Raw genomic sequence first — 20,401 nt, 5'->3', positions numbered from 1 at the left:
TTTGGTTTTGGCACCGTGAAGAGGTTTGAATAAAACCCTGATCCCTGTTCTTCTGTCGGAACCTCTGATATCACTTTTTGAGACAAGAGATGATCCAGAGCCAGAAAGAGACAAGAGATGATAATGAGCCAGAAAGAGAGACTTCCTTTTCCCTGGGTCTCTGGGAACGTTTGATCTCAGAAAACGAGGAGACGGGAATTCTCGGAATTCTAGTTTGTAACATAGAGAAATTGAGGAAGCCACCCATCTGCCCTGACATTGTTCCTGCCAGATCTTTGAGAAGTGTAGAAGCCTTCCCCCCACTCGAGCGAGCGGGGGCACCCCTTCATAAGGAGGCTTTAGTATTCTGCTTCGTGGGTTTCCTGCCCCAGGTCCTCTTTCAGCCCTGGGACTGCCCCTGAGGTCTTTCTCTTGAACCGGACGGTGGAGGCTGTCAAGACTGCCTGGAGGCTGATGCTCCTGGCACTGGAGAAGATGCACATTTAAAGGAAAAACGCTTACATTTCTTCTTCACTGGTAAAAGAGAACTTTTCCCATTAGAAATTCTTTTCATATACTTATCCAGATCGTCTCCAAATAACCGTTCCCCATGAAATAGGAAACTGGCCAAGAGCTTTTTACATGGCAGTTCGGCTGACCAATTTTCAACCATAGGATTCTATGCACATGCACCAGCCCTAGCATAAGCCGTGAGGCTTGGAGAATAGAATCTTTCATAATGTCTACTGTGAAACACAATGCTTCTGATATACCGGCCAACTGCTGGGCCTGCTGATCAGGAATAGTTTTGAGTACCTCTACAAATTAGTCCTTTATGGACTGAGATACTCCAATCGCCGCTAATGCCGGCTGAACGACTGAACCTGCAAGAGAAATGTTGTTCTTAAAGAGAAATTCCAACTTCTTAACTGTTGGATGCTTCAACATTTGAGTATTGTCTACAGGACAAGTCAGGTTCTTGTTCACAGAGGATATAGCAGCATCAATTGCTGGAATCCCCCATTTCTTATAGAATTCTTCCTCCATAGGATAAAGTATAGAAAACTTTTTAGGAGGAAAAAACTGTTTATCTGGGTGCTCCCACTCAGAATAGCTTTTTTAGCCATGAATGGATAGGAAATGTATTAACATATTGGGGAGGCTTTAGTGATCCCAAACCAGAGGTGGGCTCATCGACTGACTGCGTTACAGGCAGCAAAAAAGTTGAGCGGACCAATTTAGTGAGGGAGTGTACCAAAAGTCTCTCCTGTGAGGCCGATCCTTCCATATTAGGATCTTCGGAAGAGGAGTCATCAGCCTCTTCCTGATCTTTTGAGAGAATTTCATGATCTTTGCCCCTTGTCCCTCAGCATGGGGGTCCTGGGCAATGGACGGGGATCTTCTACACTTAGGCCCACTCTGGGAAGCGAATAAAGCATCAATCTTTTGTTCCAAACTTGAAATGGTAGAAGAAAAAAATCTCCTCAGTGATATATATAGTGGCTGTAGTGTCCAGAGATGCTGCAACACCAGTCCCCACTGATGGCTCACTCTGACTGGCCACATCACTCTCAGAGGAGGACGCCATCTTTTTAGATATGGATCTAGGTTGTCGTGAAACAACAGACCCTCTAGAACCCTTTGAGGTGTTCCTTGTCCCCTTTCTACTCATAGCCTGATGCATAAAGCAGAGGTATTACCAGAAGGAATGCATACACTGCTTGGGATATAGTCCAGCACAGTTGCTGCTATTAATTCCCAGCCTGATGCAGCAGTAAAAATGTGTCAAAGCAAATGCCTGTGTCACCAAACCTCTTAATGTCACCTTTTGCTCTTGTGTCCCTCCACAGCCTGCAGTAACACAAAAGGTGCTTTTAAAACCTTGCCTCCTCGTGTTGGGCGTTGGAAGATGCCGATGCCGCTAAGCCCCGCCCCCAGCGTTCCCCTTTTTCTTTAAAAGAAAGCTTTTTCCCGCGCGAGCGGCGGACTACAGGTCCTCTGGGACCTACAGGAAGAAGCAGCATGGCGCGGGGGGGGGGGGTCTGCAAACCGCCGAGCGGCGCGCTGATCGCGCCAGTTTTCTCCTGTCTTTTTTTTTTTTAAAGAAAACTTAGAGCGCTTCTTCCCCCATGAAGAGGGGGAGACTGTCAGCACAGGGGGGCGATAGGTGGGGAGAAGAACCCCCCCTCAAGCTTACTGGAGGTCCTGCTACCTGGCTGGAGGAAGAAGCATCTCAGCTCCCTGACACAGCGTGTTCTCTCAGCGTGAGTGCTCAATACAGCCCTCAGTGGTGACACTTAGGCATGACAACATTCCCTGATCTTAAAGGAGAGATTCATAAGAAAATTAAAAACATTTCTTATAAAACTCCACTTACCTTTCTCGCCACAGGGTTTTCTGTGGTAAAGCAACAAGACCCAATCTTCACCCTTCACGGTGGGTTCCGTTAAACCTTCAGGAGCTGGGGATCCTCAGGAAACCCACTATCCTGGACCTGTAACAGCACCTCCGCCAGTAAAACTTTATGGCCTTACTACCAAAAAGTACTGGATCCCGGGGTCCAGCTCTCTACAAAGAGAAGCATTTACAGGCAAAACCTAGTTTCTTCGCATACAAGGCCCGGGTAACATTCAATTTGGCCAGAAGAGACACTTTGAATGGATCCGGTCAGCATGGCTAGCCCCAGCAAGGATTGCTCCAGTGGAGCTCAGCACAGCACATCTTTACTCGTGACCAACACCTTAGACACTGGTGAAAAAACTGAGGTACTCCCAGTAGTGGAAGGGGTTATATAGGGAGGGCACTTTTTGTCTAATGGCGTGCCAGTGTCCATCACCTGAAGATGGCCTATAACCCACATAGTAACTACTATGGCTCTGTGTCCCGTGATGTACGATAAGAAATAACACTTACAATGAATATATAAAGTCTACACACCCCTGTTAAAAGGTCAGGTTGTAAAAAGATGAAACAAAGATTTAATGACAGAACTATTTCCACCTTTAATGTGAGCTATAAACTGTACAACTCATTTGAAAAACTGAAATCTTTTAGTAAAAACTAAAAACTGAAACAATGTGGTTGCATAACTGTGCACACCCTCTTATAACAGGGGATGTAGCCATGTTCAGAATTAAGCAATCACATTCAAACCCATGTTAAATAGGAGTCAGTACACACCTGCCATCATTTAAAGTGCCTCTGATTACCCCAAATAAAGTTCAGCTCTTCTGACATTTTCTTAGTCACATCCTACAGCAAAAGCCATGGTCCACAGAGAGCTTTCAAAGTATCAGAGGGATCTCATTGTTAAAAGGCACCAGTCAGCAGAAGGGTAAAAAAAGAATTTCCAAGGCACAACAGTGACATTACCAAGAACTGGACGTCCCTCCTAAATTGATGAACACACCCCTAAGCGAAAATGTCCAAATTGGGCCCAAAGTTTCAATATTTTGTGTGGCCATCATTATTTTCCAACACTGCCTTAACCTTCTTGGGCATGGAGTTCACCAGAGCTTCACAGGTTGCCACTGGAGTCCTCTTCCACTCCTCCATGATGACATCATAGAGATGGTGGATATTAGAGACCTTGCGCTCCTCCACCTTCTGTTTGAGGATGCCCCACAGATGCTCAATAGCATTTAGGTCTGGAGACATGCTTGGCCAGTTCATCACCTTTACCCACAGCTTCTTTAGCAAGGCAGTGGTGTTCTTGAAGGTGTTTGGGGTGTTATCATGTTGGAATACCGCCCTGCGGCCCAGTCTCCAAAAGGAGAGGATCATGCTCTGCTTCAGTATGTCACAGTACATGTTGACATTCATGGTTCCCTCAATGAACTGTATCTCCCCAGTGCCGACAGCACTCATGCAGCCCCAGATCATGGCACTCCCACCACCATGCTTGACTGTAGGCAAGACACACTTGTCTTTGTATTCATCACCTGGTTGCCGCCACACACGCTTGACACCATCTGAACCAAATAAGTTTATCTTGGTCTTATCAGTCCACAGGACATGGTTCCAGTAATCCATGTCCTTAGTCTGCTTTTCTTCAGCAAACTGTTTGCGGGTGTTCTTGTGCATCATTTTTAGAAGAGGCATCCTTCTGGGATGACAGCCATGCAGACCAATTTGATGCAGTGTGCGGCATATGGTCTGAGCACTGACAGGCTGACCCCCCACCCCTTCAACCTCTGCAGAAATGCTGGCAGCAATCATACATCTATTTTCCAAAGACAACCTCTGGATATGACGATGAGCAGTGCACTCAACTTCTTTAGAAGACCATGGCGAGGCCTGTTCTGAGTGGAACCTGTCCTGTTAAACTGCTGTATGGTCTTGGCCACCATGCTACAGCTCAGTTTTAGGGTCTTGGCAATCTTCTTTATAGCCTAGGCCACCTTTGTGTAGAGCAACAAATCTTTTTTTCAGTTCCTCAGAGAGTTCTTTGATATGAGGTGTCATGTTGAACTTCCAGTAAACAGTATGAAAGAGTAAGAGCGAAAACACCAAATTTAACACACCTGCTCCCCATTCACACCTGAGACCTTGTAACACTAACAAGTCACATGACACCGGGGAGAGAAAATGGCTAATTGGACCCAATTTGAACAATTTTACTTAGGGGTGATTTTGAGGGGACAGCAAATTTACTGTTAGATCCCTTTCACACTGGGGCGCTTTTCAGGTGTTTTAGCGCTAAAAACAGCACCTGTAAAGCACCTAAAAAAGTGCCTCTCATGCCTTCCCAGTGTGAAAGCCCGAGTGCTTTCACACTGGTGCGGTGCGCAGGACAGGAAAAAAAAGTCCTGCAAGCAGCATCTTTGGGGTGGTGCGGGAGCACTGTATACACCGCTCCCAAACTGCCCCAGCCCATTAAAATGAATGGGTAGCGCTGCCGAAGTGACTGCAAAGGGCTTCGGCAGTGCAGCAACACGGGCGCTTTTAACCCTTTCTTTGGCCACTAACGGGGGTTAAAAGCTCGCTAGTGGCCGATAACCACTGCTAAAACGACGATAGAGCGCTGCTAAAACTAGCGGCGCTTTACTGCTAACAGACCCCCGTCACAGTGTGAAAGCATCCTTATAAAAGCTGTACACTCACTACTTTACATTGTAGCAAAGTTCTTCAGTGTTGTAACATGAAAAGATAGAATAAAATATTTACAATTTTTTTTTTTTTTTTGTGAGATACTGTACATCCAAATCAACAAAGGAATGGCTTCACCGGAAGAAGATTAAAGTTTTGGAATGGCGCAACCAGAGCCCAGACCTGAATCCGATTGAAAATCTGTGGGGTGATCTGAAGAGGGCTGTGCACAGGAGATGCCCTCACAATCGGACAGATTTGGAGTGTTTTTTCAAAGAAGAGTGGGCAAATATTGCCAAGTCAAGATGTGCCATGCTGATAGACTCATACCCAAAAAGACTGAGTGCTGTAATAAAATCAAAAGGTGCTTCAACAAAGTATTAGTTTAAGAGTGTGCACACTTATGCAACCATATTATTTTATTTTTTAATTTTTACTTCCCTCCACCTAAAAGATTTCAGTTTGTTGTTTAATTGAGTTGTACAGTTTATAGGTGACATTAAAGGCGGAAAAAGTTCTGAAATGATTTACCTTTGTCTCATTTTTTTACATCACAGAAACCTGACATTTTACCAGGGGTGTGTAGACTTTTTATATCCACTGTACCTGTCCTGGCACCCATGCTGATGATCTTCGCTCTTTTGGAGAGCTATAACTGCTGAAAACCTTCAGTATGTAGCACAAATCTGAGAATTTTGCATTCCTGGTTTCCAGCTGCACGCTGTGGTTCCTACTGTGTCCGCTAGTGTCACAGGTGCCAGCGAATGAAACCACGGTGCACAGAGGGGGACGAGGCAATTGAAACATATGTGTGTAAGATTCTTTAGCAAGCATAACTCTTCAAGAGAGTAAAGATTGGCAGTGGGAAAGGTTTTTTTTTTTTTTTTGCAGAAATAATTTTTTTCAAATTTTTAAAATAGTGGCGGAGATGCGTTAGACCTTCAGGGACCAGTATTGAAACCACATGCATTAATCCCGCAGTAACCAGTCTAATAGTGCATTAACTTTCCAATAAATATAATGCAAGATGAGGTTTTGACTGGAATTCTACTTTAATGTTCTAAAAAGTTTACATTACTTAGTAAATCTAAAACGTAAAGTTTTTGTTTTTTTAAAGAACAAACATGTTATACTTACATGCTCTGTGTAATGGTTATACACAAAGTAGCCCAGATCGTCTTCTTCTCGGGTTCCTCGCCAGCGCTCCTGGCTCCCCCCCCCCACTGATTGCCCCTATAGCAAGCCGCTTGTGCGTGCTCACTCCTGAGCCTCCCTGTCTGCGTCTATTAACACAGACAGTGTGACTCGGACCCGCTCTTCCCCGCCATTACTGATGGGATTGACAGCAGCAGGAGCCAATGGCTTCTGATGCTGTCTCTGGAGCCAATAAGGAGAGAGACAGCCTCTGCTTTCGTGTATAGAGCTGGATCGAGATCGGGTTCAGGTAAGCATAAGGGGTGGCTGGGGGATAACTACATGCAGAAAGTTTTTAACCTTAATGCATAGAATGCATTAAAGTAAAAAAACTTTGCCTTTAGAACCATTTTATTAGCTGTTCAAGCCTCTGGCCATAAGGATAGCAAATGCTCCATTTCTCTGCTCTGACTTAGGACTAGGGCCTCGCGCTCTCACCCCAATATGAGAAGAAAAAAAACAAAACAGGGAACCTGAAACTACCCTGTAATTGCTAAAGCAAATGGGTGCAACTGGGACCTCAGAAATATTGCTACCATAGTCTCTAAAGGCCCATACATACGATAAGAAAATTGGAAGTAATATTTTGTGCGATGAATGATTGGCCGATTATCCAATTGTCAGTATAGTGCTTTTGACAGCCAATACCAACTTTTTGGATGTCATAACCTGAAGGTGCATGCTATAAAATTTTTATCGCACGTGAACACAACATTCGATTTTCATTTACTTAGTACAGTTTTTGTCCAAAAAAAATCATAAGAGCAAGACTATGCACGCTGGGAAACTAAAGAATACATTACAATACAATTCAACGCATTACATCACTTCCAAAGTTGTATTCTGTCGTATGAGAATTTTCATAAGTTAAGAAACCTCTTCACTTTCGATAGGAGACTAGCATGCAACAAAAAACGAAGGATTATTCGTCTGATAATCTCATCGTGTGTACCAGGCTTTAGATTTAACCAGTAGATGATTCAACTTTCTAACATGTAATTCAAATTAATCAAACAGTTTTGCGTGAACTTTCAAAGAATATAATACAGCTAAGCCTGGTACAAAGATACAATACACTACTAGGCTGTGATATAAATGTAAGCTTTTTAAATAGACTAAACCCTTTTCTTCCAATGATTCAGCCATGCTATGACAATGCATTAATGAGATACATTCATACTCTTTAGGCACAGCTTGAAACCGCAGATTCTGTACTGCTTTGCATGCACATATTTAACAAAAGAAATATCTGTATACTGCAACAAGCTGATTTGATGGCAGAATGCTATACATGTATATGAAAAATTTTCATATTTTTTCACCATCTGGTTCACATCTCAGTCCTGAAACAGGTCTTGAGGGCTATACCCAGAAGCCTGCAGCAAATAATTAAAATGGTGTAAAACCGGGAGGGAGTACGCCCTATAGAGATAGACTGGAATAATTATGGATTCATTATAAAACTAGCACTCTAGAGGAAATAAAGTGATAGACAGAGAGAAAGAAGGGAGAGAGAGAAACAATGAGGAGGGGAGAGAGAGAGAGAGAGAGAGAGAGAGAGAGAGAGAGAGAGAGAGAAACAATGAGGAGAGAGAGAGAGAGAGAGAGAGAGAGAGAGAGAGAGAGAAGATAATGCGGGGGGGGGGGGGGTAAAGTGGTTGTAAACCCTTACATATACTCAGTGAAGTGAATTGCCTCAGGTGATACACAGAGATGAATCAAATCCTCCTACATAAGTTGTACCTGTTTATCTGCAGTCTCCTCTTCTCTACAGCTGTTCAAAGTGCAGAATTTATACAACTTGTCTGAGCTGTCAGAAAACAGGAGTCCGGGAGCTAAAGTTACATACTGCAGAGGTCAGAGAGCTGATTGGAGGGACCAGCCCTAAAAAATGACACTTGGATCATGGTTGTAGCCTCAACCATGATCCCAATATAACCACTCCCCTACATATACTGTGGCCGGTAGCAAAGTGGTTAATAGAGAAGAGGGGAGAGAGAAAGAAAGGGCAGAAAAGAAAGAGATAGGAAGGAGAGCGAGAGAAAGAGCAGGAGAGAGGGAGAGAGAGAGAGAGAGAGAGAGAGAGAGAGAGAGAGAGAGAGAGAAAGAAGGGGGGGGGGTTGGTGGAGTTATGAGTAATGTGGGAGTTGTGTAATAATCAGAGGTAGTTTACTCTCAGTTGGTAAAATAAATAAGGTGAGTGGGTTGGGTCAATCAGTTGCCCATATACTGATATAACTGTGGCGGAAACAAGCCCACTGTAAAAGGCCCGAATATTCTACAAGATATTTATCCAAACAATAAAATGGCTACTTCAATTTTGCTTAGAAATCTTGTCAACGTAGTTACACAGTTACATAGTAGGTGAGGTTGAAAAAAGACAGAAGTCCATCAAGTCCAACCTATGTGTGTGACTTGTTACGCAAATAGCAAAATCTATCCCACATGGTTTATCTGATTATCTGATTTAGCTCGGTTCACACTGCTGCAACCTAAAAGTCGCACGACTTTGCCACTTTAGGGAATGCCTGTGTAATCTTCCTGTAATATCAGATCCAAATCACATCAATTAAGATGAGGATGCGATTTCCATTCAATTCTATGGGTTGAAATCGGACAGAAGCTGGACCAAAGTAGTGCAGGAACCTTTTTCAAAGTCAGACCGACATAAATCGGACCAGTTAAGTCGGCTCTCATAGGGAAACATTGATTTTTTTTTTTTTAACAAGAAAGGAAACATTGATTCTTACATGCGACACGTGCTCTCAAAGTCGGAGTGCATGTAGCACCAGTGTGAACCGGGCCTTTGCAGGACAAAATCCCAGCCTATTCATTGGTTGAGTGGGCAGGGGGGGGGGAAGAAGGCTTACGAGGGTCTGCATGCAATCCAGTATGCCCTGGAACCATACGATGCCCTCTATTCTGTAAGTGCGTGTTTATAAGTTTTATGGCTAACACAGGTTTACTTGAAATACAAACAGTGTGGAGATGTAGAATTATCACTCACCTCCCCGGCAGGCCTGGATGAAGAACATTTTAGGTTTGTTCTGTAGCTGCGGGCAGTGGGCGTTATCCAGTATCACGAAGATGTCCTGCAACTGTCATAAAAGGAATTGTTACCACTCTCACAGAAAAAATAATAAACACAGATATTTTTGCAGAACAAAAATGTGCATTAATTTTGTCTGCAGGAGCCTGGAAAGCATTGTATCCATAACCAGTGGATCAGGGGTACAATGTCAGGCTTCTGCAGACAAGCCCTGCAGCTTTCATCCCATACCTTCAATATGGGCTGACTGTTTATAAGCTGCAAGCCTTGTGAATGAACTATGAGAACGCTCATTAGCACCCTCCTAATCAATTCAGGACTACAAGCCGTCAGCCACCACAGTAGTTGCAGTCTTTTCAATCACAGGAAACTGTATGAATGACGTGTCTGTGTGGGTGGAGTCCCGTACAGCCACACGGTTTCTGAATTGTGACAGCGGAGTGCGGGGAGAGGATCTGCCGCTCAATGTCACACTGAAGGGGGGTGAGTGAGGCTGCAGGAGCTGGAACATGTTACGTGTTCCATCCTAAATACAGGTAACATATTCCAAAAGGTGAACTTTTCCTTTAAAGTGTTTGTTACCCCAACACTTGATATTCCTGATATGTGCCTACTGTACCATGTACTTGTATGAGAAAGTATCCCGTTCTCTTTGTATTGCTTCCTTTATGTTAAATCCCTGGTGTTCCTGCCAGTCCCACTGCTTTCCTATTAAAAACTGACAACACTAAACAGGAGAGCACACCGTAGTCAGTTCTCAAGCTGTGCTGGGAACTCAGCCTGCTCTCCTCCAATGATCAGACTTGTCCTGATGCGCCCCCCTCCTGCAAAGCCATTCACTGGGAAGATCAGTGTGCTGCTGCTGCTGCTTCTCCTCCCCCCAGATTTTATGCAGTTGAGAACAGAGGGAATGAGGGAAAAGGGAAAAAAGGTATTTATGTTTTTTTTTTATATCTATACACATATCTATACACAAATACTTGGCCTTTCATTTCTATTTTAAACAGAATGTGTTGTTTTACAAGGTGATCATTTACAATCACTTTATGTTTAGTAATTAGGAATACATTTATGCATGACGTTACTGGCTTTTCTGGTCAGTTACTTATAAAAGGTTTAGACTCTGTTCCGTACTGGAATTGCAAGAGGAATCGTGCGATTCTGCCCGCGATTCCATAATCACGGCAAAACGCAGTGTGATTTTGCCGCGATTGTCGAGCGTCATAATGCACTAAAATCGCAGCAAAAATTGCAATTCCAAATGCTCCTGGTTCTGTGCCAAGATTCAGTACATGAGCTTCTTTGGAGTGTTTTTGGAGTGGAGGGAGGCCCATTCAAATGAATGGTACCACCCAAAAAAACCACCACAAAAAAGCTTAAAAAAAAACGTGGTGCAGCAGCTGTCGCTGCGCTATGCTTAGGTGTGAACAGAGCCTTATTGTAAACTCTGTAGTGTATCCAAGGGGCCCCAGTACACCATAAATCAGGCAGTGAAGAGAAATTCTTCCTCTATGAAATCACATAGCTTTAGGCCACCTGTAGCTAAATAAAACATACAGTCAGTCTAATCCCTCCTGTCCTAGATATAAATCAGGATGGATTCTTTAAACACTCAAAGAAATGACGTACACAAGTCACAATTTTCTCCCTCCCCCTGTCACAGGAGGAAGAATTAATTGCCCGCTCTTATACACGACACATTATTCAAGAACACAAAAAAAGGAGAAAAAATATATAAGTACACAGCCTTGAGGAGAAGCAAAAAATTATAGACATATCTAGCATTTTGGATACATATGGAGTTATCAAGGCACATAGGCCAAAATTATTTACATTATTTCAACCATGGGTTGCAGGAAAAGAGGGCCTGCTCTTATACATACAGAAGAGTCTGGAGTGAGAAGCTTGTTCATGTACAAAACTTCTCCTGCCCCTCCTGTGCAGACAAGCATTGCATTAGGGGTATGTAGTTTCATCCCAGAACTGCACTATAGTGCTTGATTACATGTCTGCAGCTGTAAGAACAGCATATTTTGAAATCAGAACTAAATTGCAGTATTTCAGAAAAGAGGTGTAAGTAGCGTTTTCAGGAATATGACTTTGCACTTGTTGATGTGCAATTATAGTAGATTTTATCATTGCCAATACATTGCACGTAACTCCCCCCCCCCCCTCTAAGATGCTGTGTTTGGACCTGACTGGTCAACTGACAGGTCTGAACACTGGTATTCATGGGGGGGTGGATCTGAAGATGGCTGCTAGATACCTGAGCTCCTCACCACTGGGGCCCTACATGCACAACTGATGCGAGAGATCGGTCCTGCATGTCTTCCCAGATGTCTTCCCACACCTCCATCACTTTGTCCTTTAAAACCAATTCAGCAATGCCAACTGCATTAGTTTAGTACTTCCAAATTAATTTTAGGACAGGGAACAAACAACAAATTACTTTTGGTTTATTAAATTAGACATTTTGAAATAGAATTGCAAATAAGTTATATTTAGAGAGCTAAGCAGCCCCTACCATACTCTACAGAAAATGTTTTTAGACCAGAGTTCTGCTCTAAATAAACGTTGCAAGGAATCTTGCATAAAAACATATGCAGACTCTCATAAATCATTCTTCCTACCTTGACCAATTGGCTGTCAGTTCCATAAATAGCACCATCAACTCCGTGAGATAATACAGCTATAATGGCGGAGTCCAGATGGGCATGTTCAGGCAGTGAGGAGAAATGGACCAGTTCGGACATCATTTTCTGTAACAGGAGAATAACAAGTGTAGATTAAAGGATATGTATGACATGACAACAACATCGTACAGCACTTTTACGTAGTGATATGAGAAATGGGACCTGCGATAACAGCAAACCACAAATCAATAATACACAATCTAGTATATCAGCATTAACTGTAACACTAACTGGAGAATAAGAGGATTTCTGTATTTGCCATAAAATAATTTCCTTTGAGTCCACTGGAGGGCATGGCATGACATATACTGTCAGGTTATATTACTGCCTTCTGGAGGACTGGACGCTGGCAAACAAAAAAATCTGTAGGCTAGCCCAGGTTATCTCCTCTACACAGCATGCCTCAGTTTTTAGCTAACACTACCAAGAACATAAATTTAATTAAATTAAGCTTTTTCTGATGTGAAAAATCAAACATTAAAGGTGCAAAGTTCATAAAAAATTGCATTCAAGATCTTCAAAGTGCTTGCATGCAAAGAAAATAACTTTTGTGTAGCAGTTTCTTTTTAAGAGTGACAAATGCTTTGCACCAAAAGCTCCACCACAATCCTCCAACTGCTGCCTCCACCAGTACCCCCATTGAAGACTGCATTCATCAATAAGGGTTGACCCCCCTAAGCATATGTTGAGGAAGGTCACAACAGCACTTGTATCACTGGTCAGGTGCTATTAGTAGTACCACCATCCAGCAGTAAATTTGCCCATATAGTTAAAAAAGGGAAACGGAGGGGAACATCATTGTTCATCACCAATTAGTATTACTAAAACCCATATCAATAAAATGTGTACACTAACAAATAAAGTACCTGCCCGCAACCTGAAATGGTCTTCCAATGCTTGTGGGGATTTGCTGCTGCTCAGGTGCACACTGGAGCCAACATGTGCCAACTCATGAAACTGACACAGCATCGGAAGCTCCCGTCCCTTTGCATATGGTCACATCCAAGACATCATCATGATGCGTGGTCACTGCCATCACTTCTGTCATTTATATTCAGTTTGCTTGCCCTTAATTGAATGAATGATTGCCAGATGCCAAATATTAAAACTATGCAAACCTTAAAGCTCGTCTGTATGCTAGTCCGACGGACAAAAACCGACGCTAGGGCAGCTATTGGCTACTGGCTATGAACTTCCTTGGTTTTAGTCCGGTCGTATGTCATCACGTACGAATCTGTCGCACTTTGGTTGATCGTGTGTAGGCAAGTCCGTTCATTCGGAAAGTCCGTCGTAAAGTCCGCCGGGCAAAGTATGCCGTAAAGTCCAGTCGTGTGTACGTGGCATCACTCTTAGGTATAAGTTCAAAAGTGGAGTTTACCTCACAAAGTGCACGCAAGCACTTTGAAGAGTCTGAAAACACTTTTTTCATGAAATTTGCACTTTAATATTTTATTTTCACATCAGAAGAAGCTTAATTTAATTTAACACATCTTAAATAAAGTATATCACAGTATATTTTTATTATATTCACTTTAATTTTGTGAATTTTTCCTTAAGAGAGTATTGGTTAAGGAAATTTTATTTTTTTTATTGCATTTAAGTATTTATATTTACAGGCTAAGTGCGGCTCATTTTGTTTTAGATCATTATTATTATTGTATGGTGTATGGGGGGTCCTTTGCACAGGTAGTTTAAATATTAAATTTTACTACCAAGATCATACAACAGATGGATAGGACCTGTGTCCCTCGATGGACTCCAAGATAATGGGATTTTTAACTTGTAAAATCTCTTTCTTGGAGTACATCACAGAACACAGTTCTTAGACCACCAAGGTATGCTCTACTTCCTGCTGAGTGAACACTGGCAAATAGTAAGGCTTGACTTAGCCCTGCATATCCTAACCCACTCCCAGCAATGCCTCAGTTTTGTCAGCAAGCAATATCACAGTGAAACAAGAGGGGTGACCCGTGTCCAGAGGAATTTCCAGGCAAGTCAAAAATCTAATTTTCTTAATCATACATCACAACACACAGGGGAGTTTATACTTAAGCCTAGTACACACGGGCCAAATGTCGGGCTCATCCGGCCCGTGTGTACTGCAACTAGTCGGACAGAAGCTGGCCATTTGGCTGGCTCCTGTCAATGGAGAATGACCGAAAAAGGTCTCACGATCATGCTGAGAGTGCTGACCAGAGCGTTCTGGCGGGGGGGGGCATCGTTCTCTGTCAGAACACAATAGCACGGCAGGGGAGATTGCTGTGCTAACATCAGATTGTTAGTATAGCCGCTTCTCCAGGGCTGTCAGTTTTTTGTTTTTTTCATTCAGCCCTGCTGGGGCTGGGAGGTTCATTGGAAAAAGATACTCCAGCAGAGACCACCAGCCTGGACAATAAGGGTGGGCTCAGGCGTGTTCGCAGCTCCACGTGCTCGAGCCCCCCAGGAAGCGTACACTGCGCAATGCTAATCACAGGCAGCAAGACATTTCCTGATCCGTGGCTGCAGATATCAGGAAATGTCCCACTTCCTGTGATTAGCGCTGTGCAGTGTAAGAATCCTGGCGGGCTTGTGGAGCTGTGGACACGCCTGAGCCCATCCTTACTGGACAATGGTCATATGATCAGGCTGAAACTTTTAAGAAGGTAATGGTGTCAGCTAATGAGCTACCCAGCAAGTTCCCCATGCACATCTGCCTCCTTGGATCAATTATTAAAGCCCCACCCCAGACTGAATTTTTTTGTAATGTCCCCCTGACAGCTTAACGAAAAGTAGGTCTGGCTGCAATACTCTTCCAATACTGCAGCACCTTGAACTGGAGTACTCAAGAGATATTCGTGGCCTACACTAACCCAGCCATCAGAGCAATTTTGTTTGGAATTAAAGCCCAACTCAGGGCACTTTCATATTTACAATTTGTAACCCCTTCCCATTTTGAGCATCTGCTGTTAAATAGCTAAGAGGTTGTTTACTTGAATAGTCCTCCAGCAGAGTCAAACTTCCAGCTTCGCACAGCATGGGTTTAGGACAGATGCCAGTTCTGGTGTCTGCCTCACTCTGTCCTTTGTAATTCACAAAGCCAGCTCAAAACAGTCTAGAGAGGACTAAAAAGTGATTTTAAACTCTTTTTTTTTTACAAACAACAGGTTTAGGGTAAATTTACACTATCGGGAGAGCTGCTGCAGCTACTTGCCGCTGCAACGGCTCTCTGTAGCCATCTGTGCTAGTGGGTAGTGTGGTGTGTGATACAGTGCATTGCACAGCTCCCTTTTTTTGTTGTTGTTTTGTATCAGCTTTATTTGAAACGTATTTTACACTTTTTTTGAATACTCTGCACTGCCTGACATTGCAGTCAGAATTGCAGTCAGCATTTGGGCCGGTGTGCTGTGATAAAGCGCAGCATGTCTGCATTTTAGCACAGCGCTAGGCTGCTTTGCAGTGTGAATGGGACACATAAGAAGCAATGTCCTATGAGTCCCTGAGGTGACAGATGTTTACAATGTGTATTGTTTAGAAAGAAAGTGATTGTAAGGCTTCATTTATTATTTTTTTTAAATAACAAACATGTCATACTTACCTCCACTGTGCAGTTTGTTTTGCACAGAGTGGCCCCGATCCACCTGTTCTGGGGTCCCCTGGCAGCGCTGGTAGCTCCTCCCTACATAGTATAACCCCCTATGAGAAGCGCTCTCCCGGGGGGTTACCTTGCAGGCGTTCTCCCGAGTTCAGCATTTGCATCCATAGACACAGAATGCCGGACTTGGCCCCGCCAATGGCTGCGCTGCTATCAATCTATCCAATCAAGAGCCGAGACAAAGGCAGAGGGGAAGAGCGCGTCTCCGGCGTGGGAATTACAGGACTCAGGTAAGTAAAACGGGGGGGCTGGGGGGCCCGGTCAGTGACAGAAGTTTTTTCACCTTAATGCATAGGATGCATTAAGGTGAAAAAACATAAGGGTTTACAGCCCATTTAAAGATGTAGAAAAGAAAAACACATGTCGCCGTTACATACCTGAGCAGTTAAATCACTCCGGAAAATAACCTTATAGTTGAAATTAGCAAACAGGTTTTTCAGAGAGGCCTCATCCACTTCTCCTCCGTAGCGATGTCCCAGTTCTGGGTCGGAAAACTGGATATTGCTGATGATTAGGGCTAAGCCACGAGGGATAGTGCTCATCTTATAGGCCTGGAGGGAGACATATGGAAGGATTGAAACTTTCACATACTCTGCAGCTAACAAACTACCCCGCTGCGTACTGCAATAAAAGCCAAACTTCATGCCCCAATTAACCCCCTTGGCGGCAGTACCTCCCAGCCCTTTAAGGGGTTTCAGGTGTCGGAAGGCTGGGCTGGTTTTCTGATCATGTGACCGCCATGATTGGCTGTCACAGCGGTCACATGATCGGAAAGCTGTCTATCGCAAGTAGAGATCAGAAGCTTTTTTTTAGCCGCCGGTAACTGTGCCAGGAGCGCACACTCTCAGCACAGCTCGGTTTATCTTTAGGTACACATATATGCAGCCTCTCTGTGTTAAGGCTCGCCCGCTGAGAGGCCGCATATATGCGTACAGCTGGGGGGAAGGAGGCATGTACCAAAATTTGACATCCCTATAAATCAGAGCTGAGACTGGGAAGGAGTAGCAAGGGGGGGACAATACCTATGAGTGTTAGTGGCAGAGCTGTATTAATCCCAGGACTGGATAATGATTTGGCACTAATCAATTAGGAATTTCATCTCTGTGTTTATTTCATTTTTTTTGTGTTTTTTATTAAAGGGCAACTTTACCTTTGGTACAAGTTGTCCTTTAAGGCATGCATTCACCCCCCCCACCCCAACCTTTTTTCCAAAAGTGGTCCTGCCAGATCCGCAGGATCACTGAAGGCTGCTATGAGTATGGCTTGCTATACTAATTAAAGAGATAGTAAGCCACGTTTAAAAAAGAAAAAAAAAATGGTCCCCCTGCAGGGTAATGTCATAATGTGCAAATATGCACAGCATACTAGCATATTACAACAGACTTACCTAAAAGGTGGATCCCTTGAGCAATGCCCTGTCACCACTGACAGGGAATACATCTTCCTTTTCAGGGCAGCCTTTTTAGGGTGTACCCCCTTTTTTTATGGTTCAAACAGTACAGATACATGGGGCAATAAATAAATGTTGAGAACAACAATCTCGGAAAAGAAGAAAAAACTCAAAATGCAAACTTAACACTACTGCAATCAGATTTGGATCCGAATTTCAGTGTGATTAAGTAGTGCAACTGGGATGTGGTTTGCATATTTTATGGGGCCAAAACTGCTCTGGAATCGCACCAAAGTAGTACAGGAACCGTTTGCAAAATGGTACCGTGCTGAGTTATATTGATGTGAATGGGCACCTCATATTGTTCATGCGATTCTATGCGACTTAAGTTATCTGAACTTGCACTGGTGTGAACAGAGCCTAACTGTTAGTGCAAATTAAAAAGCATCACAGACAGAACTCAATTGTGTTGTTGCAAGTGCACTAATTGGGCTATAATCACCTTAAAACTATAAAAGGCAAAATTTTTCCTATTTTATGCAGGAACCCGTAAAGATGTACCAACCTGATTATGATGAGAAAGGTAGAAATTCACGCTGGTGTGACTCACGCTCACTGGACCATCTCCATCATCTATGCTCATCTCAAAGGATTCTGGGAAATACCAAAAGAGGCCATAGGCACAGGAACAATTCATTCAACAAGAACAGATCAACAGAGTGCATAAATCACAGCTACATTTCATACATTTTCAAATTCTCTGGGGTTAATGCATTTTGAACATAGTGTAGAGAAATTCTGTGATGAACACATGTAATGTGGGCAGTGCAATATATACAGTAGGTGGGGCTTTGTGTGGGTGTGGCTTGAGTGTGGGCAGGGACACAGGGGGCCCCATGAGTTGTCAGTCAGCCCCTGCGTAAAGGTTTAGTTTTGCAGCCTTGGAACTAGTGAGGAGTATATAAATCAGAGAGAATGGTTGAATCTATCACAGCCATTTATCACTCTAGGTGTTACAAAAGAGGGATCCTTGATATGAATACCTGAATTTGTACCTGCACCACTCTCATACACTGTGGAGTGTTTCAAGCAACAGCAGGCATCACTAAATCTGAAGAAAAAACTCTACTCAGGGAGGTGGCTGCACTGGCATTACATTCTCAAGGACTATTGGGGGAAAATAAAAAATTGCAAAGAATTAGCACATTAAAGCGCATAGTCACCCTGAAAATGAGGTTCCTCCTCTCCAAACCCTCCCCCACTCCACTACAGAAATATCTCTGTCATTTTATTTATACTTACCTACTTTTTCCCAGTGTACAGGTTTCGACCTGCCCCCATCTCATTATTATTATTATTATTATACAGGATTTATATAGCGCCGACAGTTTACGCAGCGCTTTATCTCATCTCCTCGTTCAGTTGAAAGACATGAAGAACCCCCAATGCCTCCAGAGATATGTGATGTGCATATCCCAGGAGGCACCGGGAGCACCTTATGTCATTCCATTCAGTGAAGGAGGAGGGGGGCGGGCCTAATGGTGCATGATCAGGAGGTGGCACCTGAATCCAGAAGAGCCAGCAGGACCCTGATGAAGTCACAGGAGAAAATGGCAGCACGGGACCTGAGTGGTGGCTGCACAGAAGTGGATCTCAGCAGAACAGCACTAGCAGGTGAAGAATAAACACACAGATTGGAAGTGTGGTCTAACTATAGAAGGGTCTCCCCTACTGACTTAACTCTTCCGCTTTAAAGGGCAACTAAACATTTACCGTCCCTTAAATAGTTTGTTTGGGCCAAGCTGACCCAATCAAATTATTTACCGCACTAACAGGTGCACTAACTGGGCACACTGTATTACCTGCATGTAGGCTTAGCTGCAAACAGTATACAGCACTGTGTCCCGGCAGCAAGACGATAACTTACCATCCCACTTCCAGAACAGAACAGAGTTGGGCTGTATGCTGCTCAGCCATTCACAGGATGCTTTGTATTCTTTGAATGGATACAAAGCTTTAACTGACTGGCTGAGGCGGAGATCGTTATGTCATTTGACCACCTCAGAAAAGAAGCAGTGCCATCTAAGTGTAGCAATGTGCAACTTTAATACTGATAAAAGAAGACACTCACAAGATACACTTAGATGGCGTTGTTCTTCTTTTCTATCCAAAGTCTCTTCTTGCTCCACCCGCAGCTGGCAGCCATTAGGAATGCAAATCTATCCTTACCATTGCTACACTTAGATGGCGCTGCTCCTCTTCTTCTTTTCTAACCAGAGTCTCTTCTAGCTCCACCTGCGGCCACTAGGAACGCAATCTACTCTTTATCATGTATCTTGTGAGTGTCTCTTCTTTTATCTATATTAAAGTCGCATATTGCTTCACTTAGATGGCGCTGCTCCTCTTCTTTTCTATCCAAAGTCTCTTCTAGCTCAACCCACAGCCACAAGGTACGCAATCTATCCTTATCATGTATCTTGTGAGTGTCTCTTCTTTTGACTATATTAAAGTTGCACATTGCTATACTTAGATGGCGCTCTTTTCTAGGTCCACCTGCAGTGGGTAGCCACTAGAAACGCAATCTATCCTTACCATGGACTAGCATACACAAATCATGAACTAAATGGACTGTTGTTATTGTTCTTTTACATACATGAGTATATGATTATACTCCATTCAGCCTGAGCTTGAATGTGTCAATATTGTTTGTTCTGTGTCATTTGACCACCTCAGCCAATCAGATGAAGTTTTGTATTCATTCATAGAATACAAAGCATCCTGTGAATGGCTGATTAGCACACAGCCAGACTCTATCTTGTTCTGGGAGTGGGACGGGAAGTCCCATAGGGAGGTCCCATCATGCTGCAGGAACACAGCGCTGTATACTGTATGTAGCTGAGGCTGTATATTGCTAATACAGCACATCTAGCAAGCACAACTATTAGTGCAGTGAATGGTTTGTAAAAGCCAGCGTGGCCCAAACAAACTACTTAAAGGGACATTTAGCATGGCGGTAAGCTTTTAGACAGTAGTCTCAAACTGGCAGCCCTCCAGCTGTAGGAAAACTACAAGTCCCATCATGCCTCTGCCTGTGGGAGTTATGCTTGTAACTGTCAGCCTTGCAATGCCTCATGGGACTTGTAGTTTTGCAACAGCTGGAGGGCTGCCAGTTTGAGACCCCTGCTTTAAGAAAATTGAGGCATACAAAACTGCCCATAACACAAGCACCATTTATTTTGAAGTGAACTGCTGATATTCTTATTATCCTTATTCTTTGCACATCATGTAATAAAATTATTACATCCAGCAAACCAAGCATATACTGGAGGAAGTGTGTAGCCTATCCACTCCCCCTTCTGAAAATGCTAGTTGCCTGG

General features: G+C 43.4%; 1 protein-coding gene across 2 annotated transcripts in view; it reads right to left on the bottom strand.

Annotated features, from left to right (window-relative positions):
• CASP2 (caspase 2) overlaps window positions 1-20,401 on the bottom strand; it is an 82,537-nt gene that overhangs the window by 22,804 nt on the left and 39,332 nt on the right. For both annotated transcript variants that reach the window (XM_073595937.1, XM_073595938.1), the window contains exons 5-8: window positions 17,590-17,678; window positions 16,012-16,185; window positions 11,941-12,069; window positions 9,269-9,359 (exon numbers count right to left, since the gene is read on the bottom strand). In XM_073595937.1, the coding sequence (XP_073452038.1) occupies window positions 9,269-9,359; window positions 11,941-12,069; window positions 16,012-16,185; window positions 17,590-17,678 (483 nt within the window). The remainder of the gene's footprint in view (window positions 1-9,268; window positions 9,360-11,940; window positions 12,070-16,011; window positions 16,186-17,589; window positions 17,679-20,401) is intronic.

This window comes from Aquarana catesbeiana, linkage group LG08 (assembly GCF_042186555.1).
Source record: "Aquarana catesbeiana isolate 2022-GZ linkage group LG08, ASM4218655v1, whole genome shotgun sequence".
Lineage (NCBI taxonomy): Eukaryota > Metazoa > Chordata > Amphibia > Anura > Ranidae > Aquarana > Aquarana catesbeiana.
The sequence above is the reverse complement of the archived record's forward strand: the minus strand, read 5'-3'. Positions and strand labels throughout refer to the sequence as shown.